The following is a 26,582-nucleotide window of genomic DNA, read 5'->3' as shown; positions in this document are numbered from 1 at the left end:
TTTCAATAATTAAAATATGATCAGGAGGTCTTAAAACGTGTATTTCCGTAAAATAAATTTTACAAAATTTTTTTTTCATTATGGGTACTTTGCTTATGTGCGCCTACATAGGTCGGAAAGTAAAAATGCCTGGGCAGTCGAGAATCTCGGCTCGAGAATCCAAATCGTATGCCGTTGACGGGAGGTCGGATTTCAGTTGTTAAGAGCGAGAAGGCAAATGTGAGCCTTTCTCTCTCGACTCCCACGAAGCGGTCCGAAATTACTTCGGGCAGCTTCGGAGAATCGAGAAAGAGGGCATGCGTCAGTTTGCCTTTGTCGTCTTTCCGAAACTCCACGAGCTCACGTACGCGTATCTAGCATGTGTGAGTGTGCACCCGACGGTGCTTTTCTGGCATCACTGCTCAGAAGTAAGAAATACGCCGCGCCTTCTTTTTGCGTTTGCCTCGTGGCAAAGCGGAAGTAGAGTACGGTAGCAAGTGAAGGGTCATTGCGATCTAGTCCGACTGAGTCCGACACCCAACACGGTTGTATTTTGAGAATTCACGCAACGCTTGTGTTCACCCATCACGTGACATGACCCCATCATATAAGCATTGTTAAACCATTATCATTTCTATTAATAAACTGTTATCGTTCTCATTAGGGTTTGCTAACTATTATCGTTTTGTTAGTAAATTGTTATTGTTTTTTACTAATGCGTCGTATCTGTCATCCCTCAACCACACGCCCATCCTTACTAATAGAAATACGACATAAATACCATTCTAAATCCTTCCATTTAAAAGTCGAATGTGACTTACGTTAGACTGATGTCGCTTATCGTACTCTATAGTCGAATCATACTGAGCGAGCGGTAGTAAAGTTGCGAGGGTCCAATTTTGCACTGGGTAGACAGATACGCATAAACACTGCATGTTATTTCTATCAAGTGCAAAATCAGACTCGGGGTTTTATCGTGTTCAGCAAAGCTAGTACTGGATTCCTGCTTTTATAAAATGATTGTATGGCAGAGGTTATACAACTTCCCGGTACCTAGCATACATATGTATAACGTTGTTTGGCATGGAAAGTCAACGAATCTTCAAAAAGCGCCCAGATCTGCTTTCGAGAAATGTAAGCAATCTTAAAGGCCGTTGTCGTTTGCCAACAATTCGAATGGGTGGCGATGCAAGAGCAAGAAAGAAAGGCTCACACTTACTTTTTTTCTCCACACCTCGAAGTTGTCCGAAGTGCAATTGCGCACACTGCCCCCAGTGTGCGGTTTGATAACACTGGCTCCGTTCTTATATTTCTATGTTCATGCCTGAATTCCTTTCAGCAGTTTCAGCTGTCAAGTCGTAAATACACAATAAGTGATAAAATGATACAAAATGTTAAAACGCTTAAATTCCATGTGAAATATCCGAGTATCGACTCATAATACTTCGCTTTCACATTCTAGGAAATTTCCGTATTCATAGCGTATGCGTTTACACGATTTGGTTTACACTCAGAGATGCCAGAAAAGCACCGCCGGGTGCACACGCACACATGCCAGATACGCGTACGTGAGCTCGTGGAGTTTCGGAAAGTCGACAAAGGCAAACTGACGCATGCCCTCTTTCTCGATTCTCCGAAGCTGCCCGAAGTAATTTCGGATCGCCTCGTGGGAGTCGAGAGAGCAAGGCTCACATTTGCCTTCTCGCTCTAAACAACTGAAATCCGACCTCCCGTCAACGGCATACGATTTGGATTCTCGACTGGCCAGGCATTTTTACTTTCCGACCTATGTAGGCGCACATAAGCAAAGTACCCATAATGAAAAAAAAATTTTGTAAAATTTATTTTACGGAAATACACGTTTTAAGACCTCCTGATCATATTTTAATTATTGAAAAAAAAGACATTTTTTTTTATTCCCATGTATGAGCACACATATGTATATTATTAATACGATTTTTGAAAATCAAAATACTTTAAGATTGAAAATTAATAAATTAAAATGAGATTCCACTCTTTACCAGTATTGTGCACGCTGTGGTATTTTTCAATAAGAAGAGTTCTTACTTTTATAACATAAACAAAACAGTAGAATTAATAATTGCAGAAATTAATTAATAATGATTTTCCTCGATTGTTTTGAAATAACCGTATCAATTGGTTATGACGAACTAAATAGAACTAACTAGAAACAAAGGAAAAGTGATCCCGTTTGCCAGTTTAATACAAAGTATGGGTTGTATCTTAAATTTTAAAAGCACATAGTCGAATATTTTTAAAGGTACAAAACATAGCGTTTCATTGTAGAACAGTAACATAAGTTAGCAGGTAATGTCATAAAACTATTTTTCCCAGCTATATCCCTTTTTACCTGAAGCATAAGGTAAAAAGTACGAGCTACAAGGTACGACTATCCGAAAATCGTTCACATTTTATCAATGTAAATGAAGCGGCCTTTCCATCAGAGTTAAATACAAAATTTTGTAATTTCTGTGAAAACAAAACTTTCAGTAAATGTACGTGGTGTTTGAAATTTTTATGTTTTGACTGTTTTTGTGAAAAGTACCATCCAGATTCATGTACTTCGTACATTGAAAATAACATATGTTAAATGTAATCGGTTAAATATAACTTTAAAAAAAAATATTCGAAGGTCAGACAAAAATATAATGTCACATTTAGTGTACGATTAAAATATGATTGAAAAAATAAAAGAAAAGGATTTGTTTTGGCAGGGTTTGAACCTGCAGAGCAGAAGAAGCTCGGAACTTGCAGGCAAATACCTTGTCATTCACGCCACGCTGATTGTTGAACGTATTTCTATTTTTGAAGATAAGTACCTGTAATAACTTTAATAATATCTCAAAGTAAAACCTAACCCAAAACCTGGTACCATTCCAACTTTTCCTTGTTAGAAACGAGTTTTCAATTTGTCTTAGCGAAAATCGCAATCACATTTTGCACATTATTCTAAAACATTTGTGGTATTCGTTTTCAATGCGATTTAAGTAAGCATGTAATGTATAAGATTTCATTTAATGTTTTCTTTTCTAGAGAAGATAGAGAAAAAGTTTATATAATTTTTTTTATATAAAATTTAATTCGTCCTAAGATTTATATGAAACATTTAAAAGATTTTTTATACATTATGCCTATATATCGGAACAACTATGAAACAAGAGGTATAATCTGTAAGGAGTGTATGCGTGGCTAGGAGAACCGTTATCGTTTGCGTCGATAGGAGTGTTTAGTCTAAGCTAGAGTAGGTATCGAGTGAGGTGTTTAGGTTTAAGCTGAAATACGTTTTAGAAACTGCGTCTCGAACGTGCGTTTTGTTTAGATCATTATTATAAGATAGGAATAAGGAAGGGTCGACTTTGACTGCAGGAACGTCACTCTGTATCGAACGTTAGTCGAGAGCAATCATAGTTTTACGTTTATGATCTTTTACGTTTACGTTTTATGTCTTTCTTTTATGTTCTTTATGTTAAATAGTTAGTAAATATTAAATAATATAATTACATCGTTACGTTTAGTGTTCACGTATTTGAATCCGTCCACACGCCTTTGAAATGAGAACATAAAACTTAAATGTAAAGTTTCATTTAAATTCATTCAGCTATTTATATTCAATCGTATTAATAATATACATATGTGTGCTCATACATGGGAATAAAAAAAAATTTCTTTTTTTTCAATAATTAAAATATGATCAGGAGGTCTTAAAACGTGTATTTCCGTAAAATAAATTTTACAAAATTTTTTTTTCATTATGGGTACTTTGCTTATGTGCGCCTACATAGGTCGGAAAGTAAAAATGTCTGGGCAGTCGAGAATCTCGGCTCGAGAATCCAAATCGTATGCCGTTGACGGGAGGTCGGATTTCAGTTGTTTAGAGCGAGAAGGCAAATGTGAGCCTTTCTCTCTCGACTCCCACGAGGCGATCCGAAATTACTTCGGGCAGCTTCGGAGAATCGAGAAAGAGGGCATGCGTCAGTTTGCCTTTGTCGACTTTCCGAAACTCCACGAGCTCACGTATGCGTATCTGGCATGTGGCGTGTGCACCCAGCGGTGCTTTTCTGGATATGGAGTCTCCATATCCTACGAGCAGATTATTTTGTTAATGACGGAGTTAGTGACTTTCTCTTAGACCGCAAGAATTAATGTTCTCTGATTACATTGATGTTATAATTTCGATGTAAATCCGGATCGTGTAAATATAATTAGCTAGACATTTTAGCAGATTCTATCTGTTATAATAGTAGTGCTAGCACGTCATAAATTGTGAGGATAAATAATGATTAATTCATACTTTCTTTGCTAAGTGGCAGAACGATCGCTAGTAAAGCTTGGGCAGTTGTTAAACACCTCCTTAAAGTGACAAGTTAGTGACTATCGTGTTGGAAGTGTTCTCTTGACACTTGACGTTACAGATTATCGAATTGTTTGTAAGGTTTCTTCGGAATGAAAATGGTGTAAAAACGAATAACGTGAGAAAGATGAGCAGGATTGCGAAAATGGCTTGTCCGGGAGGTGGTCTGTACGTCGTTGAGAGCGAAGTCTGCCTCCTAGTGACAGCTATGAGACGAGGTGCACGATGGTCATCACATTCCTACCAGGTTAGAACGTATTGTCAATAGCCTTTCATGAATGATGGAAGGCTTGTTTTGATTATGAAGAAAAAAAAAAATAACTACATTCGTATCGAGTTTTAATTGCATTTACGTATCGTCATCACGTGGTTTTATTTTGATCGTTTGTCAGATCAAACAAGTTGCAAGAAACAGTATGGTAACATCTTAGAAGGCTGACAATGTTATTTTACGTGATTGTTACGCATTTGTATTGTTACATATTTTGGAATTTGAAGGTGATTTCATTGTTTGCAATAATTACAATTTATTTAATAATTTAAGGATGATGATCAGGATGCTCTTATAAAAAGTTTAACTACCTTGAAAGAGGCACTGAACGAAGCTAAAGATTTGTCTCAGTTAGAACCAGGAGTATTCTTAGCTCCATTTCTAGAAATCATAAGATCTGAAGAAACAACAGGCCCTGTTACTAGTCTTGCATTATCTGCAGTTAATAAAATGATATCTTATGGTCTCATTGGTATGGACTATATTGTAAAAGTTAATAGTTTATTGGGGATACTCAATAACACAATAATACAATTGCTATAGATCATGATCATCCTGTGATAGCACAATGTGTAGAGGCTGTTGCGGATGCTGTTACACATGCAAGATTTGTTGGAACTGATGCATCAGGAGATGGAGTTGTTTTAATGAGAATACTCCAAGTTCTGAGAGCCCTTATGTTATCACCAGCAGGAGATTACCTTTCAAACGAAAGCAGTTATGAAATTATGACCAGTTGTTTCAGAATATGTTTTGAGACACGTCTTAGTGGTAAGGATTTTAAATATACCTAAGTTTATTTTTTAATATCTGTAACATATATATATTTGTAGAATTATTGAGAAGAACAGCCGAGCATTGTTTAAGAGACATGGTGCAACATCTTTTCACTCGATTACCACAATTTGCAGATGATACAAGAGTTCTATTAAATATGAAAGTAAGTTATTAGATCTACTAATTGTACTGATTCTTTTAGTACATATTTTAATTTTGCAGAAAATGAGAACAGACAGTATGGAAAGTACTCGTAGTAAAAACAAAAGAAATAAGAATCATTTCAAACAAAAGGCAAAACCAAATCTAAATGATTTAGATGAAATGGAAGCTCCGCTTCTAAGTTCTGTTGATAGAGTTAAAACAGATAATTTGTCAACACCAACTGTTTCTCCTGTAGGAAATATAGTTGATATGCAGGGTTCATTGGATCAAGGAACCATTGAAAAAACAGAGGAGGAAAAGAGTGATACTAAAGATTATAATAAAAAAGATTTAAATGAGAAAAGTGAAGCCACCAAACAGGAAAGTGAATTGGATGAACAAAAGAAAATACAAGATGAAACAGATACAATGGAATGCAAAGAGAACAACAATGAATCTGAGACAAGTACAAATACTTTGACAGAAAAAGAACAGATTTCACAGTCAGAAAATAAAAGCATTGAGAAAGAAGAGGCAGACGAACAAAATCAAATTAAGGAAACACCTCCAATTAAACAAGAAAGTCAAGGTAATTGTAACAACAACATTTTAAATAAATTTAATAATTATATCGTTTGTATTATTTTTGTAGAAAATCAATCTGTTGGTGATGAAAAAAGTATAGATTTAATAACGTCTCCAACAGGAAGTGTAGAAGATTTGTCAATAGACGAAAGTATAAGTAGTGGATACAAGACATCCACAGTTAAAGAATCAGAGCAAGTTGAAGAATACGTCAATGCTCAAGGAGTTCGTTTCATGCCACTCCAGCAATTAGCACCATACGGTGCTCTGTGCATTCGTGAATTATTTCGATCCCTTATCTCTTTGTGTAGCCCTCTTGAGAAACAAAATAACGAAGTTATGATGCATCTCGGGCTCAATTTATTGCAAGTAGCATTAGAAATTGCTGCAGATGCTCTTTCTAATTTTCCGTCGTTGCTTGCACTCGTCAAAGATGATCTCTGTAGAAATCTTATCTTGGTAAGAGAACGGAATTAAGATGTTTGCTTTTTTGACATTTTTTTTAAAGACATAATTTAATTGCAATCATATTTCTTAGCTTCTTGGCACAGATCGATTATCGATTCTTGCGGCAGATTTGCAAGTATCGTTTTTATTATTTGAATCGCAAAGAGAACATTTAAAATTCCAAATGGAGCATTACATAAGAAAATTAATGGAAATAGTAAATTCAGACTCCAATAGAATATCATACGATCAGCGGGAATTAGCGCTTGGTATGAATTTTTCACGATGTAAAATATTATTCAATTCCATTTAAGGATTCAATTACCATGCAAACTTTACTTTTATTAATTGTAGAGGCCATTGTAAGATTGTGGCGAATACCTGGATTACCCGCGGAACTATATATAAATTATGATTGCGGTTTGTACTCAACTAATTTGTACGAAGAATTAATGAAGCTTCTGTCGAAGGTATATTGCTATTTGTAATATAATACAATAATTTCATTGAACTCCAGTCGTGTCTTTAATATTTGTTAGAACGCTTCTGCATTGATGGGCAATATGTACAATATGCAATTTATTTCATTGGATGCCATAATTATGTTGATTTCTGGAATGGAAATCAGGTGTAAAGGTTACAAAGAGTTATGCAAACCTTCGCGGCATAGTGCTTCGCCGAATCTTCCGACACGAGAAGAATTGCTTGCTATAAAGGCAAACAAGCGAGTACGTTTTAAGCATTACAATGTTTCTTTTTTATGTAGCATAGAGAGTGCAATGATTTTATGGACTTTTTAAACTTAGTGGTTGGTCCTTGGAACGGAAAAATTCAATGAAAATCCACGAGAAGGAATATCCAAGCTTACGGAACACAATCTTCTGGGTGGTAGCCCAGGTAATCCTGATCCAGAGAAAGTAGCAAAGTTTTTAAAGGAAAATCCTGGACTAGACAAGAAAGCTATCGGGGAATACATTAGCAAAAAGGAAAATAAAAACGTTTTGAATTGTTTTGTTCATAATTTCGATTTGAGAAATACACGAGTTGATCAAGCTCTACGACTTTATCTAGAATCATTCAGGCTTCCTGGCGAAGCGCCACTTATCTCTTTGTTGCTTGAAAAGTTTGCGGAACATTGGCACGTGAGTTTGTTATTCCGTTTCAACGGCAATTTATATAATATGATGACGCTACGAGAATAAACGTAGATTGCCATTTGTTTTCTCAGGATAGTAATGGCAAGCCGTTTACTTCAGCCGATGCAGCGTTTACCTTGGCATACGCCGTAATTATGTTGAACGTTGATCAACATAATTACAACGTAAAACGACAGAATAATCCGATGACTGCAGATGAGTTTAAAAGGAATTTAAAAAAGGTTAACGGTGGTGCTGATTTCGATCAAGAGATGCTCGATGAAATATATACTTCTATTAAGTATGACTCTTTTATTACCTACCATTTATTAACAGCTTCAACGCTCGGTTTTATAACTAACTGAATAATATAATTATTAGGAACGAGGAAATTGTAATGCCAGCTGAACAAACTGGTTTGGTGAAAGACAATTACTTATGGAAAGTATTATTGCGCAGAGGTGCCGGACCTGAGACCTTCTATTTAAAAATTGGAAATGCTGGTGAATTTATAGACAAGGAATTGGCTGAGCAGGCATGGGCTCCTATTATTAGCGCACTTTGTAGAGCATACGACAAAGCGCCCGATAAAGCTTTACAACGTCGAGTCGCGGATACATTTCTTCGGTTTGTTGCGCCTTATCAAATCTAAATTTAAACGATTTTATTGAATGATTATAATGGTGTCTTTCTTCTCACGTTTCAGTTGCGCCTCAATTAGTGCTTATTATGGTATGAGCAGTGATTTAGACACGCTCGTGGTCAGTTTATGCAAATTCACGGGTCTTGCGACTGGCGCCGAACCTGAACAAGTGGTACTGCATCTTGGTCGTAGCGGCAAGTGTCAGCTAGCCGCGCGTACTCTTTTCAAAATCTCTCGTATGCACGGAGACGCGATAAGAGCATCATGGAAGAACATCGTCGATTGTCTGCAATCATTGTACAAAGCAAGGCTGTTACCAAAGAGCCTCGTCGAGGGAGAAGATTTTATAGATCCATCAGGAAAGGTATCTTTGCTTCGGGAACCAACTACGCCCAAATCACCACCGGTGGATCAAGGAATATTCTCCAGTTTGTATTCCTACATAGCTCTGGATACCTCGCGTATGTCTCATCCCGCGGAGGCAACCGCAAGAAAAAGAGTCATCGAATTTGTAGCCAACTGCAATCTCAAACAGATCATCGAGGAAAGCAAATTCTTGCAGGTTGAATCTCTCCGCTCTCTTATCGGTGCTTTAGTGTTCTCCAATACTAAGGATGAAGACGTGTCGGTGTTCCTATTGGAGTTACTGCTAGAAGTAACCATTCAGAATCGTGACAGAGTGACTTGTATTTGGCCGATAGTGCAGCCGCACCTGGACGCACTGTTGACAACAGCCGCGCGAGAAAATCATCCTTATCTTCTTGAAAGGGTGGCCGTTGGAATGCTGAGGCTAGCAATCCGATTGTTGCGAGGAGAAGAATGCGCATGGACCGTTCTGCTTCCGCTATTACCATTGACTCATCTGCCGTCTGCGACCGCCGCGCCCCTCGCGCGTCAAATTGCTTATGGTTTATTCGAATTGTTGAAAACCGGTGCTGCTAATATTCACAGCACAGAAGATTGGCGAGTGGTGTTCAGTTTGTTAGAGTGTGCCGGCGCTGGTGCGTTGTCACCAAAGCAGTCGAACACAGTCCTAGACGAGGTCACCAATTCTAGAACGTCGGTGTTGGATCCTAGACCCATCAGTCCCGTACCAGAGTGGGCGCTAATGTCTCCCACTGGAACGGAGGCTCCTCTGCCAGTTGCCGCTGATACAATCGTTCTGGATCGCGACTTGCTACCGCACGATCCTGCTGCTCTTGCTAAATGTTGCGAAAGCTTAACGTTTCTAGTCAGAGACGTAGCGCATGTCACTCCATTTAATTTCGAGCTGTGCATTCGTTGCGTGAGGACCTTTGCCGAAGCGGTTCTTCAGAGCACGGGAAAGAGGAGCAGAGTGTGTAACACGACGAAGGAAGCCGCCGGTTACCAGCAGAGTTCCATTCAGTTGTTAGATCTGATGCACACGCTGCATACCAGAACTGCTCAAGTGTTTCGATGGTGGGCAGAGGAGGGTAACGCCATGGAAGGAGTCTCTCTGTGGTCGCAGGTATGGAGGCCTTTGTTGCAAGGCATAGCGAGATTGTGCTGTGATGCTCGCAGACCAGTTCGTACCGCAGCCATAACGTATCTTCAAAGCACTTTGCTCGCCCACGATTTAACTCAGTTGTCGGCGGTGGAATGGTCTCAGTGTTTGGAGCAGGTGCTTTTCCCTCTGCTGGCTCAGCTTCTGGGGCCGATAGCATCGAACGATCCTATCGGCGTGGAGGAAACAAGGGTCAGAGCAGCGATGTTACTATCCAAAGTATTCCTTCATCACCTGAACCCTCTGCTTACTCTTCCCGGGTTCTTGCCTCTCTGGCTCACCGTTCTAGACCTGTTACGGGCTTACATGCACGCGGACAACAGCGAGCTCCTCTTTGAAGCGATACCCGAATCGTTGAAGAACATGCTACTGGTGATGTCTTCCGCCAATGTGTTGGCTCCGAACTCGAATTTGTGGGCGCCTACCTGGAGAACTATCGACAGTTTCTTGCCCGATTTGAAGGCTGAACTGTTCTCTGAACCACTTCCGCCCCCGATACCGTTACAGGCGCAGCAAACTTCACAAGTTATCAGCTTGGTCGAGCAGCAGCAACAGCAAACGTCGTTTTCTGGGTCCTTGGCGCTGCAGCCGGTAAGCGTGCCAGCCAGTGAAACGGAACATTCGCCGTGCCAAGAAAAAGAGACGAAACCTGTATCCGTGACGGAAACTCCAAGTTCTAGCCCAACGAACAATCCCGTGTCGATCTCGATACCCTTGGCGCCCTTGTCATTCGAGATCAAAGAATCGCAACAGGTGATCACGCTGGTGAATCAGCAGCCACCGAGCGTTTCTAGTCCAGTCGCGGTGCAACCAGCCGCGCAACAAGTGTTCGACGTTTGTCAATCCACCCGTCACACGAGCATCGAATATTTAGAGCAGAAGCGAATATCAACGGACGAAGATGATTTTGAACGATTACCAAAGATTAGTCAGAGCAACGAGCAAGAGCACGACGTCTTGATCAATTACGAAGAATGGAAACAACAGCAACACTCTGTACAGTATATACCGTATAAGCGGGGACCGCAAGACGTTGGAACGATGAACTCCTCGCATCGCGCGAACTCGTCCGAGGTGAATCAATGTCCTGCATTCTAGCAGGAGCCTATCAGGTTGCTGATCGATCCTCGTCGTATATTCTGGCAGCTTTGATAATTTTCTCATTTCGATTTTTTGATTATCTTTGTGTTCGTATGCTCGCTTTGGTTGTAGATGTTCTGACCTCTTACAGCCCTGTGCTGAAGAAAGTTAGCTATTGGAGGGTGTAGTAACAAAAAAAAAAAACGTATAATCGATACAAGAGATATATTGAACTCGTAAATTAGATGGAGCTCAGAAAATTGTAGAAACGATCTAAGGTAAAAGGCGGCGTATGAAATTTACACATTTTCGGTTCTTCGTATCTTTTCCACCGAGTTCCGTTTCCTAGGGCTGAAGAGGTTCAAGACGAGGACAATTGTTTTTCATTTCGCTTTGTTGCGCTGCGCGTAAATTTGCGAGACGTTCTATTTCCACGATGCATCGATTTAGCACAATTCCCTCCGTTTCTTTTCTTTTCATTAGTTTGTATCATACAATTAGCGTTAACTTTAATACACGAAAAGGCGAATAATAATCAGAATATTTTCTTTGCAGACGACATCTGTAGATTCTACGGCGGCGACGATGTTTAATTCTGCGGCGTATTTTAGCGAGGATCCCGCGGCGGATCGACTATTCGCCGTGACTAATCCTTGACCACTGTACATTCGTTATGTATATTGTATGATATAAATATTTGTATGGAGCACGAATTTCTTTGTCCGTGGAAAAGAAATTTCCAAGTTTGGTTCCAACTGGAAGAGAAAAATCAGTAGACGTAATAGTAACTGGATTTTCGGCTTTATGTATATGTTAGCATGGCAATATATTGATAATAATATATTACAATGTAATCGATATTATTATTAATATATACGTATATGTAAAATATATCCATATACCGTGCGGTTCAAATAAAGTGTCGCAAGTTGTTTTTTCAGAAACCGAAGAAGATATCAACTTCATTTTCTTTTCTTCGATCGCCCGTTGCTTTATTTTATTCAGTTTGGTAAAAGCTATGTACATATAACAAAAAAATAGTACCATCTTTCATTGTAAAAAAAATCTAGAGCCTTCAATTTGGTGCATATGAAAAGCTTAATCTCCCTGGATCATTTAATTCGAAAAGAAAATGAAGTCGATAATCTTCATTGGTTTCCGAGGTAATAGCTTGTAACGCTTTTATTGAATCATAGGGTATACGTATACATGGGTCACAGGTAGTGGGTATATGTCATAATAAGTAGGATCCCTTTTTTAACTTGGTTGGTCACCTCGATAATTGCACGAGTGTTTTGAGTCAATATTTATTCACACGATATTTGAGATTCGTTTTCTTGCGATTATCGAGTTTCCACTGTAATTAGTATACCGGGAAGTATTACTGGAACACAAACGTCGCTTCCGAGATATCGAAAACAAAACGATATTGGACATATGGTTATACGAACTTATTTTATTGTTTCCACATATTATGTTACACCCCATATATGTACATACAATGCAATTTACGAGCAGAGGGTCGATCTCTCTCTTCCCCTATATATATAAATACGTGACATCCCGGTGATCGCATAGGTTTAGATGACTCGACAATTCTTTTGCGCGTTGCGACGCCTGTACGATGTCGCGGTCGCGTTTTATTGACGTCACTTTGTACATACATACGCAAGAAATATATAGGATGATCATGGATTTGTAGTGATTTCGTAACTGCAAACAAGAACTCGGCGACATATGGTATCCGTATTTACAAGGAACAACCATTTCAAGTACCCTTTTATTTCCATTTATCGGACAATCTTAAATGAAAATTAACAGATGTTATTTTGCATTTTCGTTTTAGACTCGTGGAGAAGGAGATTGTTACAAGCTGTACGTCCGATGTGCGAGAAAAGGTATTCGTATCGCTTAGGTTTCTCAATGTACACAATTTTAGTGGACAAAGCGCAGACGTCGAACTGAAGGACTCAACTTGTAGAAGCAAATAGAAACGTGACGTTAACAGGGATGTCGACGTACTTTGTCAGGCATAACTGACGAAGTACACTGGATGTCGTTATTTCCACGCAAGTTCTATGGCGCGCATTTACATTAATCTCGTTATAAATTGTACCTGGATCATGCGAACAGGACGCGCGCGCGCGCGTAAGTTGCCGTGTTCCCCTAGACCGAGAGCAACTATAATTAGCTCCTAGAGCCGTAATCGTTTTAGCGCGTCCCTGACTACTGACGTGTATTCCGGTCCGTAGTCTGACAAGTAAACAGTACGTTTGAACGCGTATCAAGAACCGAACTAGCGAATCTCAAGGATCATCGTTCGTTAACAACAAATCTGCAGATCATTGTATAGAAAAATATACATATATAATGTTTCTCTTGCTCGTCGATGGCTTCGGTCGCGTCGACGATTATATTTATTCATCCGTGCGAGTTTATCACAGATCAACGCGCTCGACCACGATTCCCCATTTCGAAGAACGAGAATTCGTTTTTAAGGCATCGTCGATTTAACGCTAGCTCCGAAGCTACTAGCTTAAACTCTTACTGGTCTCTTCGGCAATAATAACCCAGGGTCTTGCATTTCTCACAGAGGTGCTGTGGATGGACCTTGCTCTGATCGGACACGTCCAGGCCATCCGGTTTTTCTAGAGGTCTCTGAAAACACACGATCGGAAGTTAAGATTGCGTAGGATGCCCTGAAAACGCGAGCTTTAGGGCCTCGTTTAAGCTTTACGAGAACGCAAGATCTTTGAGTTACCAATTTTTAATGAAACTTTGTATACTGGTAGACTTCTTCCTCTTGTTTATGAAGATATCATAAAGACAGGAACTCGATAGTTTTTTAGATTAATTAATGTTTCATCGTTATGTTAAAATATAGTTTAATTACAACGTTTACCAAGTTACCAAGTTGATGTGGAGAAAAAGCACCTAGCATTCTACGCTAGTACCGTTTTTCATAAAATAATTGTATTTATTACATATAGGAATGTTACTCATTATAGACACAAAAATTTTAAACTTATCACTAAACTGTAAATTATATGGTTTTTGAAAATTGTATACGTACTCAATTTTTTAAGCAACACCTAACAATAAGTTTTCTATAAATTCTAAAAATAGTATACCTACAGTACAATCTGACTGGCTTGCTGACAAATATGCATGCCATGAGAACGCATTTATAAGATGTACAAAATGTTTTTTCTTATTTCTGCTTCTCTTGCTTTTTCATTTATATATTTCTTTTATTTCATATCGTAATTAATTTTTTTGACTGCGCTTTTCTTTGTTTTCAGACGTGGTTGACGGATGATTTATTTTTTGCATACCTGTAGAATTATGTAATCAAATGTACTTTTCCATGTTAAATTTTCAATTTCTCTACGTAGTGACAAGTTCTGAATTTTTCATTTTTGGAATTGTAGTAAGTAAAATTATTTTTTACATTATTTTTGTTTTATGTTCTAAATACAGTCATTTTAAAAATATACTAATGTAAATGTAACTAAACTGTGTTTTAATACAATAATGAAATATTAATTATAAGTATCTGAAAAACTATTGAATCTCTGTCTTTACGGTGTAGTAGCTTTAGGACGAAATCTACCAGTGTACAGAGTCTCATTAAAATCGGTGATCAGAAGGTTTTGCATTCTCTTTGTTAGACGAGTGTTTTTTATGTTGTGTTTTTTGCGGTGTGTAAAACAAACATATACTTTTTCAACTAGAGATGGGCAAAATTCTTATTTAAATACAAGTGTTGACCACCGAATAAAAGTTAAGACAATTACACCGTGGAGATTAATTGAACCAATAAAAGAGATTTTATGAAAAATGATAATTTACGTATTTGTATAGGATTTCGGAAAAACTTATTATTTATATTAATTTACATTTTGCAAATGTAATTACAATTTTTTCTTCCGAGTCAATTAGTTTTCTCATATTTGTTATATTTGTGTTGTAATTTGATTCGTAATAACAATAACAGGCGTTTGAAATCTTTGAGTAGTAATCGAAGAATTTTATTATAATAATAGTCGGCGCTGAGAAAATTTCAAATGAAATTGTCCTGTTGCGAATGTATTATGATCAGGGAGAAGTTAAAAACATGTACATCACAGACTACCAAGGAAATAGAGAAACAAAATCTATGGAAAAATATTAAGTAGAAACAATTTTATGGCTACCAAAAGATGAATGAAATTTTTAAACTATCTTTATCTCGGCATGAAAGTAATATTTGTACGATACATAGGATCAATAATAGTTTTTAAAATACTTTTTTAAATATCGTCAACATTTTTTTCATAATATGTACTTGTTATATATATTCTTAGTAAATACAATTCGAGGAATTGCATGTATCGTTTGCAAATAAATCTTCGTTACTTTTTTACCTGCAGCTTCTGAGTAAACAAAGCATCGAAACGAACGAGATGGTGTATCCGTTTTTATTTATGTATTCATTATGTTTCTATATATATTTGTATGCAATGTATCTTTTAAATTTAATTAATTTATTATTTATTATATATTTTTTATAAACATCCACTTTCTACTTATCGTTACGTTACATATTTGTTGAATTTATTATATATTGTTACCTGTAGTCGTATATGTATATCGTAAAATAAAATACTTACCATGACGAATTTCGTTGCCGTAGACATTAAATCTTTGTAGAATGTAAGTGCAGAGACAATAGTAAAAACGTTAATAACAGTGCTACAATACTATGATGTATAATAAAACGTACAATCACCGATAAAAGTATCCAAACATTGCAATACGTTTAAATGATAATAATTTTGTGTACGGAAGGCTGGTTGGTTATACATAGAAGGCACAGGGAGTTAGAGAATTAACTTATATAAAAGTATAGTAGACAAAAATAAAATTTCAAACTAAGTATGAAAATCGGCGAGAAAAAAGTATCCATGTAGTTCTATCTATTGACAAAATGTACATAAAACCATAAAGTAGGGGGAATCCTGGCCTTGTTTTGTTTCTATTGCTATTGTTTCATAGCATTTCATCCACTATTAGCGTGCTCTGTTAAATAATTATAATTTTTTTTAACCATAAATAGTGTTAAGAATAGAGAAAGTATGTAGAAGAAAAGTAAATTATAATTAAGCTATCTGTCATTCGAATAAAATGTTACACATCTTTTTTTTCAATACTGCAGTAATTATAATACACGTGTATAAATTAGTATCGTACAACTGGAACGCATGTATTATTTGTATAATATTGAAAAAGAAAGAAAAGAGAAATTAGTGTTGGTGGGTACATTTAATTCCTAGTAATAGATTCGATACAGGACAATTTCGTTTCAAAATTTCTAAGCGCAGAACACAAGCTCGAAAAATTATGTTCATTTGATTCATTTTTCTTTGAAATGGTTCGTGATTAAGCAACAAAATTGCGTGTGTACGTTACAATGACGGAAGAAAATAATGAAGAAATAGATGGTTGTGTTAATATTATTCAAGCAGGGCTGTGTCTATTGTGCAGAGATACAAAGTTGACACCTGAAAAAATTGAAGACCTGATTGGTTTTAGTATAAACCATATAGATCTATTTCTAGCACACGCGTTGTTTTTTTTATTAGTTAAACAGCGTAAATCGAGTGGTCAAGAACAAATGTAGGGGCTTCAAAAAGTCTACAGGCAGACGTATTACACAAACTAATATATTATTTATATTCTAAAATGATCAGAAATTGGGTTCTTGACCGTACGCGTCTCCCAACGTTAATTTAAACATTGAAATGCAGCAATGCTTGAATAATTGTGGTCGTTTTCATCCCTACTACTGAAAGGGGGGACTCCCTTTAACATATCAAAGAAGCTAAACGTCGAGTGGACCGCGTAGTGTAATCTGATCTGGGCTCGAGTATCGGTGAGACAATATACTAGTATACAGGGTATTTCACCTAACTTGACCACCTTAAATATATCGCTTATTTTGTATGATAGAAAAAAATGTCAAGGGGAGAAAGTATTCTGTTCGAAGGCGCCAATACGGTGATGGATCGAATTTTTTTTTCAAGGTCATTTTTTTCGAGATTTCAAGATCATCGTATTTTTTTTAAATGGGACCACATATTTTCGCTACAACAGTCTTATAGCTTATAAAAAGACGAATCCAACGATGTCCGATATGTTGACCTTCACGTGACCTTTAGCGAAGGAATTATGAAATGTTTGTCAGTAACTTCAGTACGCGTTCGGAGACGGTAAATGAAGGAATTTCAATTTCATTGAAACAGTCTTAAATTAAATGTTTATTTTAGAAGGTGTTCAAAATGTGCACCATGAACCTGGATACATTTTTGGAGGCGGTAAATAAATTCTTGCTGAACATTTTTCAGTTGTTCTACAGTAATTGATCTACATGCATGTAGAATCCTTTGTCGCATGTTTTTTGCTGTTGTGGGAATATCATTGTAAACTGTATTTTTTAGGTGCCCCCACAGAAAGAAATCAAGTGGCGTAAGATCCGGCGATCATAAAATCATTTCCACTTTTTCTGCTGTAGTGTACATGATGGAGAATCTTATTACACTGCTATCGATACCGCAACTTGTTGTGTACGTCGCGGCTTTTTGACAACGCGCTATTGACCCGCTTCGGTCATTCCCCTCTTACAATAATAATGCTTGTAAACATACTTCAACCGTTGAAAGGAGAATATGAATATCTATTTATAAGCACCAGAAACAATTACACGGTACACTGTTTCAATGAAATTGAAATTCCTTCATTTACCGTCTCCGAACGCGTACTGAAGTTACTGACAAACATTTCATAATTCCTTCGCTAAAGGTCACGTGAAGGTCAACATATCGCACATCGTTGGATTCGTCTTTTTATAAGCTATAAGACTGTTGTAGCGAAAATATGTAGTCCCATTTAAAAAAAATACGATGACCTTGAAATCTCGAAAAAAATGACCTTGAAAAAAAAATTCGATCCATCACCGTATTGGCGCCTTCGAACAGAATACTTTCTCCCCTTGACATTTTTTTCTATCATACAAAATAAGCGATATATTTAAGGTGGTCAAGTTAGGTGAAATACCCTGTATAGTACATGATGCAAGGATGAAACTTTTTTATTTCTGTTTTTCTTTTAATGAAACTTTTACCAATGTGCTTGTGACATTTTTCCGATTAAAATAAGACCAAATACGATATAATTTGTTTTTAACCTACTTTTAATAAAGCATAAGACTGTGTTAAATACGATTAAATACGCACTCATTAAATACGCAAATATGATCCAAGTTATATCGTGTTTGGTCTTGTTTTAATCAGAAAAGTCTCAGAAATATATTAGTAAAGGTCCCATTAACAAAAAATAAAAAATAAATAAGTTTCACATTTTGTTATTCTTCGTTCGTTGTCTTTTGGCAAGATACTCAGAACTGAAAATTAACCATGCTTTTATAATCGCGAGACTTTGGTTACGTGTTTCTTGCAGTTATCCAAGATTTGCTGCAGTAGCTAAAAATCACTTCATCAAACAGCTGTAAGTTGCAACATCTACTATTTCTTACTGAAAATTCCGACATAGTTTTTTTGTCACAACAATATTTTGACAGTTTTCTACTGTCGACTAAAAATACACGTCGGTGAACATCTGCGACGCACACGGATGTTCCTACGCGAGGAAGAAAAGAGTCGGGCAAGGGAATTTTTGCCTCGGGACGATACGACCGCGAAACGGGCCGGGTGTTTTCTGCGCACCGGGCGATCAACGTCGAGCGCGATTATGCGACTATAATTAGCTTTTGCCGGTTTGCGTGGATATTTCGAAGCGGTCCACAGGTCGGGACGTTTTTGTCATTCGGATATCAACGACGACGAATCGGACGTTGTGAGAACGTTCGGATAACCGAACCCCACGAGACGAGCAACAGGTGCGTTCCGACGATGTCGGAAATTACGCAACACGGAACGCAAAGGCGTATTCACCTGTTTGTGCGGATAGACGTTTATGTGGCACTTGATGCATTCCTGGCCCATATTCGCCCAGCTGTTGCCCGACATCCACTTGCGCTTGCACTTGGGACACTTGTATTCCCCGAAGCATCGTTTTTTCCCTTGGTACGGTGTCAGGCCCTCGCCCTTTGGCCGCGCCTGGAATCGGAACACACGCTTTCACGGAACCGTTCTAATTACCGCGTTAGTCATACGCATATTTTAAGAAACTCCCAACACGCTCGATTCGCGTGTGTTCGAGGAGGAAAACTGTGACGCGATCCGTAACCGGTGAAAGCGGAATCAGCGTTAGGATTGTTCGAAATTCAAATTACGCGCGCGTAGTTGCCGGAACAAATACAGCGTACCCCCTGAATGGCGCATCTAGACTCATTGGGACTTAAAACTAACTAACGGGTTTTCCAATACGGGCGACAGAACTTTGAATTAAAATAAAATGAAAACTACAAAAGATTATCTGGTGCTTATTGTTTTTATTTGGATGTACACGAAAGTATTCAAACGCTTACATTTATGATATTTAACTAATGAAATATGCAGGGTATTCGTCCACCCTAGGCAAAATTTTAAATGGGAGATTCTAGAGGCCAAAATAAGACAAAAATCAAGAATACCAATTTGTTGATGGAGGCTTCGTTAAAAAGTTATTAACGTTTAAAGTTCCGCTCGTAGAATGGCAATTTGCGAACAGCTGCGAGCAAGCGATAGTAGTTTTCACCACAGACGAGGTATACGAACAGACCTTACATTCAATGTATTTTTTCATTGTTTGTATTTTGAATCGTTAAAATCCTTCAATCCGTCCAGAAGTTATGATTTTTTAAACTTACGCATGTTTTGGAGAAACATTTCTGAACACACAGTATATTTTCGGAAAAGAATTTTTTTCTCGAAAGTACGTAGCATTTCGGGGATATGTGTATTCACCAAAAATAATTTTTCCTGAACGATTTGAAATTTTTTAATTTTGTCGAAAAATTTGTCAATATACTCGAATTTTTTTCTCGAAATTGGTTAGGATTTCGGGGGTATGTGTAATGACCAAAAATGATTGTAATTGACGACCGAAAATAATTTTTCCAGAGTGATTTGAAACTTTTCAATTTCGCCGAAAAATTTAGGCACCTACCCCTTGTCGATTTTTCTTACAAATTCGTTTTTGATTTTTGATAAATTTGTTTGACTCTGTATGGAAATGTTGTCTAATATGTTTTTGTAGGTATCCATGAGCTCTACTTCACTACTAAATTTTATTGAGATATATTCACTATTGTAGGTGTTATGGCCGTTTGAAAATTGGACCATTTTTACGGGGTTTTTCGCACTTTACGAGGTCAAGGATCAACTTTTCGACTATTTTTGCTATTTCTACATTTTCTCTACTAAAATACGCGTTGTTTGCCTTTTGAAACATTACAATCGTCCAATCCGTTCAGGAGTTATGATGTTAAAGATACGCATGAAATTTCGGAGAACCATTTCTGGCCAGTAATTATATTTTCGGTAAAAAATTTTCATCTCGGAAGTGCATAGGATTTCGGGTGTATGTGTATTCACCAAAAATGATTGTAATTTTTTCAAAATGATTTGAAATTTTTTAATTTCATTTTTTAATAACTTCTTAACGAAGCCTCAATCAACAAATTGATATTCTTGATTTTCGTTTTATTTTGATCTCTAGAATCTCTCATTAAAATTTTTCCCAGGGGTGGCCGAACACCCTGTATACATGTTAAAATGATTATGTAATTAAAATTAGAAATTAATTTAACAATATATTTATTGTAAACACGTGCTAGAAATAGTTTCGCAAAAGAATTTGAAACGGAACATGTAATAATTATTTAAATTAAATAATTGAAAGTTTTAATAGCAAATTGGTCTACCGTTTACTTTTATAACATAAATCTGTTTTCCATTGAGTGGACTAACTTAACATTATGTAACATTTGCGTCTATCAAATAAATGTTCTTATAAAGGACTATTTCGAGCAAGCGAATAACAAATATGTCGGCTATGACAATTGAAAGTTCTGTCGCCCTTATTGAAAAACCCAAAACATAAGCTACATTGTTTCAGTAAATAAAAATGAATATTCGATACGTTGCCCTAGAACATTTTGCCATTTTCATTCAACTTAAACCCAAACAATTTTTTTCTCGTAACCATTATACCACTAATTTCTATGTTTTATTTGTACCTTAGGAAAAGAAGAATAAAACTATCTGTTCATTTTTTAATTATAAATTTTTGTTTATATACTAGTAGTCTGTGGGCCACCCTGTGTACATAAAGTCTTTTTACATAAATTATGCGAACGGTAAAGCATTAAAATACTTAATTTAATTTTGTTTCATTTTAAAGGTTACTATTTCGGGCCTCAGAGACACGTACCCCTTTTGCCCATGTTTTATTATGGTCCTGGTTGATCAGGTCTTCTTTCTCCGAAGGTACTATAGCCTTCACGATATAACAAGGTCGTAAACTGCTTCAGACATCGAAACATCAATTTCACGTATCGTAAGTACATAGTAAGTAGGTACATTGATACTGGGTGAAAGATTTTTTTCTACAATCCTGTTGTTTAGCTTGTTTTGGCAGTTGATGCGTACAGTAGTCTCTTTTTAATGTTCGCTACTTTCTCCCTCGATATTGTTCGCGAAGTCATCCCACCAATTCCTGGAACTGCATCGACGGGGCAAATGTTGCAAAGCTGGTTATTAAATGTTCATACATAAGACTAATCATAGTGTTTTAAAAGCATAAAAAATGAAATTTAACAATAAGAAGAAGGATCAGATGTTGAACTCGTTAAAAAGTTGCGAAACAATTAAAAATACTATACGAAAGAATAGATTGATGGTTTCTAGCAAATGTGTCATTAACACGTACCGTGCCACATGTACCATTTATGGTACATGTTAAACTTGACCTTTAGGCTTGTTCAGGCAGTCACTACAAAATGTCACTATTTCCTCTTTTATTAAATATTTTATTTCCCTCGTTTTTTACTTAACAAATTCGAATACAGCAGGTTTTTTTTGCTAATCAAAAAGTTTCGATCTGATTGATTCTTACAATCGAACTGATTACAGCGCCATGTGTACCATGGTACACAATGTAATAACTACTCTAAATAAGCTAATTACTTATGGATTGAAGATGTAATGAAATATTGTGTGATAATATATAAATCTTTAGTCATAACATCAAATGACCTGAACGAAAAGTTTGGCTAGGAACGTGTTAACTAATCAAGCTTCCTATCTTAAACTCGAGCTACCATACGAAAATCACGCAATTTGTAAAAAAAGCTACGTATGTACTTTGGTATTACATTTGGTTACAAATGAGGAAGAAGAAATAGGCAAGAACCTGATGTTAAAGCAATTAAAAATGGGATACAAAAGAATAGACTGATGATCGCTGATGAATGTGTTATAAGTAGACTGCGGATCTTTATGCAAATTCACATTTTTATTAATAGAATTAATGAAACGGAAGCTTCACAAAGGGCTGTCTCAACCCCTAAATATAATAATTCGTATTTTACTTTAAGTATTTCTTATATTTTCTTGTATTTATTATATGAAATCCATTATATAGTTTTTTGAGAATTAAAATTCCCATAAATGCATACATCTGCAGTCTAGTTATGAGGCTTTACTATGCACTATTTTTAAGTTGATTTACCATACGAGAATCCAGAACTTTACAACAGAAATTACATGTGTACTTTAACCCTTAAGTGGACTGCCAATCTCAACTGAACTGTTTTACTTAATGTTGATTTTTACCAAATTGATAAATGGAAATTAACTTTCCTTTAAAGCATTTAAGAAATAATGAACTATGGATGATTACTTAATTTTGCAAATAATTACATTGACATATATTAAACAATTATTAGTTTAAACTTACGGAGGGCCCCAATGGCTCCAATAATCCACTTGAGGGTTAAAAAATTGACCTATAATTGTCTCATTATTTTGTTTTATTCTGATTGAGTTGTCGATATAGTCGAAGACTCAACGGTCATAAGTATTAGAACACGTCTGTTATATTCGTTCAAAATGACACATTTATTATTATTTATTATTGATTTTAACTTAGTAGTAGTAAAGCGAAATTACCATTTTGGCATATGAAAACAACGATAATAAACTACATCTAGGCAAAACCGCATGATAGAATCGCTTATTTTAAATATTGGAGTTTGATTTTAAATACAAATAGTCAAACTATCATAAAACTATGGTAAATTATATTGAGATTAACGAATACCTAATTCTGCCAAGTTATTAGAACCATATCTAGCATAAGTTTATACGATTGCAACCAAAATACTATACTTAACATGTCAGATAAAGGACCCAGGTCAGTGGCCCGAATAATCCACTTAAGAGTTAATTTCTGAACGATTTTAGAATCTGTAGAACAAACAAACGTTAAACATCTCTCTCTATTTCACTTACTATGAGTGTTTCTCACTTTCGTCTGCGATGCGATCAAGTTTGACATACCTCCCTCGATAACGTTCGCGTCGCGAACATTAACGAGAGTGCACTGTATCAGTTTCGTTGTCCTCGGAAATTTACAACCTTGCTATATCGTGAAGGTAAACGTTCACTGATAAGTGTACGTATTCCCCGATCTTTCACATTTATGATAATATCCGTGGTGTGATCGCGTCAGCCCCAAAAACAGAGGCGCGTGCACGCAGCGTTAACGGGGCCAAACTCATCGACTGCGCCAGCCGACGAGCAACGCGTGACGTCATGCTCGCCAGAGATGCTGTTTGTTGTCTCAATTAGCGTTCAATTGAGCAACGTATCGCGTCGTTGTATCGAGCGACGCTCTTCGTTTAAGAGCGCGGCAGAATTCGCCGATAACTGCGCTCCTTTCAGGCTAAAGGGGGAACAAACGCTGCTTTTCGAGACTTCCGGGTCGCGCAAGCTGGAAAAGTCCTTTTTGAAGAGCGTGTTCGGACGTTACGCCGTCAACGTTATCGAGATTCTCGAGCATCAATCGTAAGTAAGCCATGGAAGCGTAAAAATTTATTCGAAAATAGACTACCTGCGGACAGTCCTTGATGTAGTGGCCCTTCTTGAAGCACAGGTGGCAAAGGTAACTGGGCGGCGGCCTTTTGGTTGGTTTTCTATCCAGCAGGCTCAGTTCCGTGAAATGGTCCGCGAAATCGCCGATGCTGTCCGCTAAATTGCCTCCTATCGCGCCGGAAGGACTCAAACCGCCTCGATGCAAATAGGTTTGCGACGCTGCCGTCGGAAAGCTATTCCAGATCGTCGGGAGAAGCTTGCTCTGAAGTCACAACCGGCGATTCGCCCGTTAAACGCGCCACTCTGCCTAGGGTACGATCGTGGTAATCAGTTTCTCGAGTTGCATACATTTCTATCGTCCCTTAACGTCTTCGAAACGGCGCAGCACGCGACAGAAAAGATGGCAGCGCGAGAAACTGATCACGGAATCGGTCGGTAACTCTGACACATCTAAACACGTGCAGACTGACTCACGGTCCGAAGACATCGAGTTAAACGACGGCCAATACGGTTTCAGGAGGCGCGTTTCGTGTACCTGGTCCGGTGGCTGAGCATGATTCTGATCGGCGATCGCCAGATACACCCAGTTGAGTAAGTGGGGCGAATAGTGAGACTGCTGAAGCGGCTTCTCAGTTTGACTACCGATACCGTTCACGGATCCAAGGCCCACTTGGGTCGGCTCCTGCAGCTGCAGGTGCTGGATCATCGGCCTCGGATGACAGGCAGCCATACCTGGGGGATCTATGGCCGTCGAGAGTGATTTTTTCCCAACTTTCACCGATTGCACCGGCGATTCATCCCGTCCGAGACTCTTCCCGCGATGTCCCGTGACATTTTTCGAGCGGACGATTCTATTGTTGCATTCTCACGACACTTTTCGATGCACTGAACGCAACACTGACCCGTTTTCACTATCACCAGAGTCTCGTAGCACCGATATACCTGTAAACTTATTGCTCGACGAACTATAACCAAGCAGACATAATCCGCGTTTCTCGACCGGACAACGTAGTAAACGATTTTTCGGTTTTCGCGAAACGGATTGCCATCTAGTCGAGCGGCTTCTGCTGGGATCGCGGCACAGAGCACGACCGAACGCGAGCAATTTTACACACTCTCACGCGCGAACTGACTGGGATTCGCGTTTGTGTATGTTCATTTTGCCGTCATATGTTCGCAGTGCGACGATGTATTCTTGTACCAGCGAACTCCAACGTCCTCGCGAATCTCCAAGATAAACAGCACTCTCTGTACCGTCTCTCGGATTTCTCTACTTCCTTCTCGAGAGCCGATGATCGATCTTTCACTCGTATCTTCTCTTCTTCTCCTCATCCATCGTGTATCCGTTCGTGAAAATGTTCGAGCACACGGTGCACGCGAAAATCCAGCGTACGAGGGATCGAGGGATCGTCGGTAGCCTCTCGGTGGAAACGTCTTTCCCGGATTCGACGGTCGCGTTTCTTCGGAGGGTCTGCCTTCGGTCTGAACGGCGACAGTGTTCCCCGGCTCACGGATACGTAAAAACGCATACAGAGAAATCTAGCCAACGTTAAAGACCCCCGCCATGTGGTGCAGCTATTTCAGTGCTTGCTATCCACCGAGCAGCCTGCTGCGGACCAGCCTCGAGCGCGTTTCGTTCAGGCCCCGAGTCGAAGCTTCTTCGCTCACCCGATCCTCCTGTCTTTCGCATCTTTTCATTATCATTTTTATCTCCGGTGTTATTGCTCGTACCATCGACTGTGACCACTTCAGACTCCGACGAATAGAAGCAAAGGATCGTGTTTCAAAATGATTTGAAAATCATTCTTCCTATCTCGCGAGGAAAACACACGAATTGTCCGTCTTCGATTTTAACGTGCTTTAACAGAATGATAGTAGAGTGATCTCTTTTACAGTATGTAAAATATTAGATGTAGATATTTAATACATTTTAAAATATAAATAATTAAAGTGGGACAATTATAAGTTCTGTATCACCCCATCTATGGTATGGCTCGTTAAATTTCATGTTAATTCGTAAGTTTTTGTGTATATCATGAAACAGATTGAATTGTTTATAAGTGTCGTGCAACCCAGGCCGCCAATTCCCCAAGTTGCTACAGTATTGCAATATGAATAAACACATACTTGGCACATATTTACTTTCAATAAAAAAGTACATCAAAACTTATGAGCGGAATTTTAATTATGTTAGTATTATTATTGATGTCATAAATTAAGTAGAACACCACACAACTGTTACACAAAACTGTTATTCACACTAAAATTTGAGAACAGTACACCCGTTGAACTGATCTACAGTGAATCATCGATAAGTGTCGCACTATACTAGATCACGGCGCTTACTGAAGATTTGGTATGTGATTATAATATGTGAGCGACATTCGAGTCTGGTGAAGGCAATTCTCCTAGTTGCTATAATATTGTAATATCAATAATCACATACTTGATACACATTTTCTTTCAATACAAAAGTACAACGATACTTATGAATTGAATTAATATTCAATTTCAGGAGACATCCTGTGAATCGATGGGGTTATACTA

General features: G+C 37.8%; 2 protein-coding genes across 3 annotated transcripts; one reads left to right on the top strand and one right to left on the bottom strand.

Annotated features, from left to right (window-relative positions):
• Positions 1-4,391: 4,391 nt before the first annotated feature.
• On the top strand, positions 4,392-11,645 carry LOC122403088 (Golgi-specific brefeldin A-resistance guanine nucleotide exchange factor 1). Of its 2 annotated transcripts, XM_043406401.1 has the most exons (14): positions 4,392-4,598; positions 4,896-5,094; positions 5,166-5,393; positions 5,456-5,562; positions 5,622-6,132; positions 6,196-6,587; positions 6,667-6,844; positions 6,930-7,045; positions 7,115-7,303; positions 7,382-7,717; positions 7,804-8,012; positions 8,093-8,338; positions 8,418-10,953; positions 11,515-11,645. In XM_043406401.1, the coding sequence occupies exons 1-14, from the start codon at positions 4,479-4,481 to the stop codon at positions 11,614-11,616; spliced, it is 5,469 nt and encodes a 1,822-aa protein (XP_043262336.1). In that variant the 5' UTR covers positions 4,392-4,478; the 3' UTR covers positions 11,617-11,645. The 2 variants fall into 2 exon arrangements, with proteins under 2 accessions (XP_043262336.1, XP_043262335.1); XM_043406400.1 differs by having other exon boundaries at positions 5,622-6,587.
• A 1,841-nt stretch (positions 11,646-13,486) lies between these two features.
• LOC122403089 (zinc finger CCHC domain-containing protein 24-like) lies at positions 13,487-25,535 on the bottom strand. Its single transcript, XM_043406402.1, has 4 exons — positions 24,571-25,535; positions 24,055-24,297; positions 18,951-19,115; positions 13,487-13,617 (listed from the first exon to the last, which is right to left on the bottom strand). Exons 1-4 carry the CDS (start codon positions 24,763-24,765, stop codon positions 13,504-13,506), a joined length of 717 nt encoding a protein of 238 aa, XP_043262337.1. The 5' UTR covers positions 24,766-25,535; the 3' UTR covers positions 13,487-13,503.
• Positions 25,536-26,582: the final 1,047 nt, after the last annotated feature.

Source organism: Colletes gigas, unplaced genomic scaffold (genome assembly GCF_013123115.1).
Source record: "Colletes gigas isolate AHSC1104 unplaced genomic scaffold, ASM1312311v1 Colletes_gigas_Sc00044, whole genome shotgun sequence".
Taxonomy (NCBI): Eukaryota; Metazoa; Arthropoda; class Insecta; order Hymenoptera; family Colletidae; genus Colletes; species Colletes gigas.
Note: the sequence above shows the minus strand (reverse complement) of the source record. Positions and strands in the feature narration are given on the sequence as shown.

Bases quoted from the DNA above. Each gene is read 5' to 3' on its own strand.
- LOC122403089 (XM_043406402.1), bottom strand. From the start codon at position 24,765: ATGGCTGCCTGTCATCCGAGGCCGATGATCCAGCACCTGCAGCTGCAG. The intron at 19,116-24,054 runs GTAGTCTATTTT...TTCCGATTCCAG, and splicing joins ACATCAAGGACTGTCCGCAG to GCGCGGCCAAAGGGCGAGGG. The intron at 13,618-18,950 runs GTGAATACGCCT...GTGTGTTTTCAG, and splicing joins ACGTCTATCCGCACAAACAG to AGACCTCTAGAAAAACCGGA.
- LOC122403088 (XM_043406400.1), top strand. From the start codon at position 4,479: ATGAGCAGGATTGCGAAAATGGCTTGTCCGGGAGGTGGTCTGTACGTC. The intron at 5,394-5,455 runs GTAAGGATTTTA...ATATATTTGTAG, and splicing joins TTTTGAGACACGTCTTAGTG to AATTATTGAGAAGAACAGCC. The intron at 8,013-8,092 runs GTATGACTCTTT...TATAATTATTAG, and splicing joins GAAATATATACTTCTATTAA to GAACGAGGAAATTGTAATGC.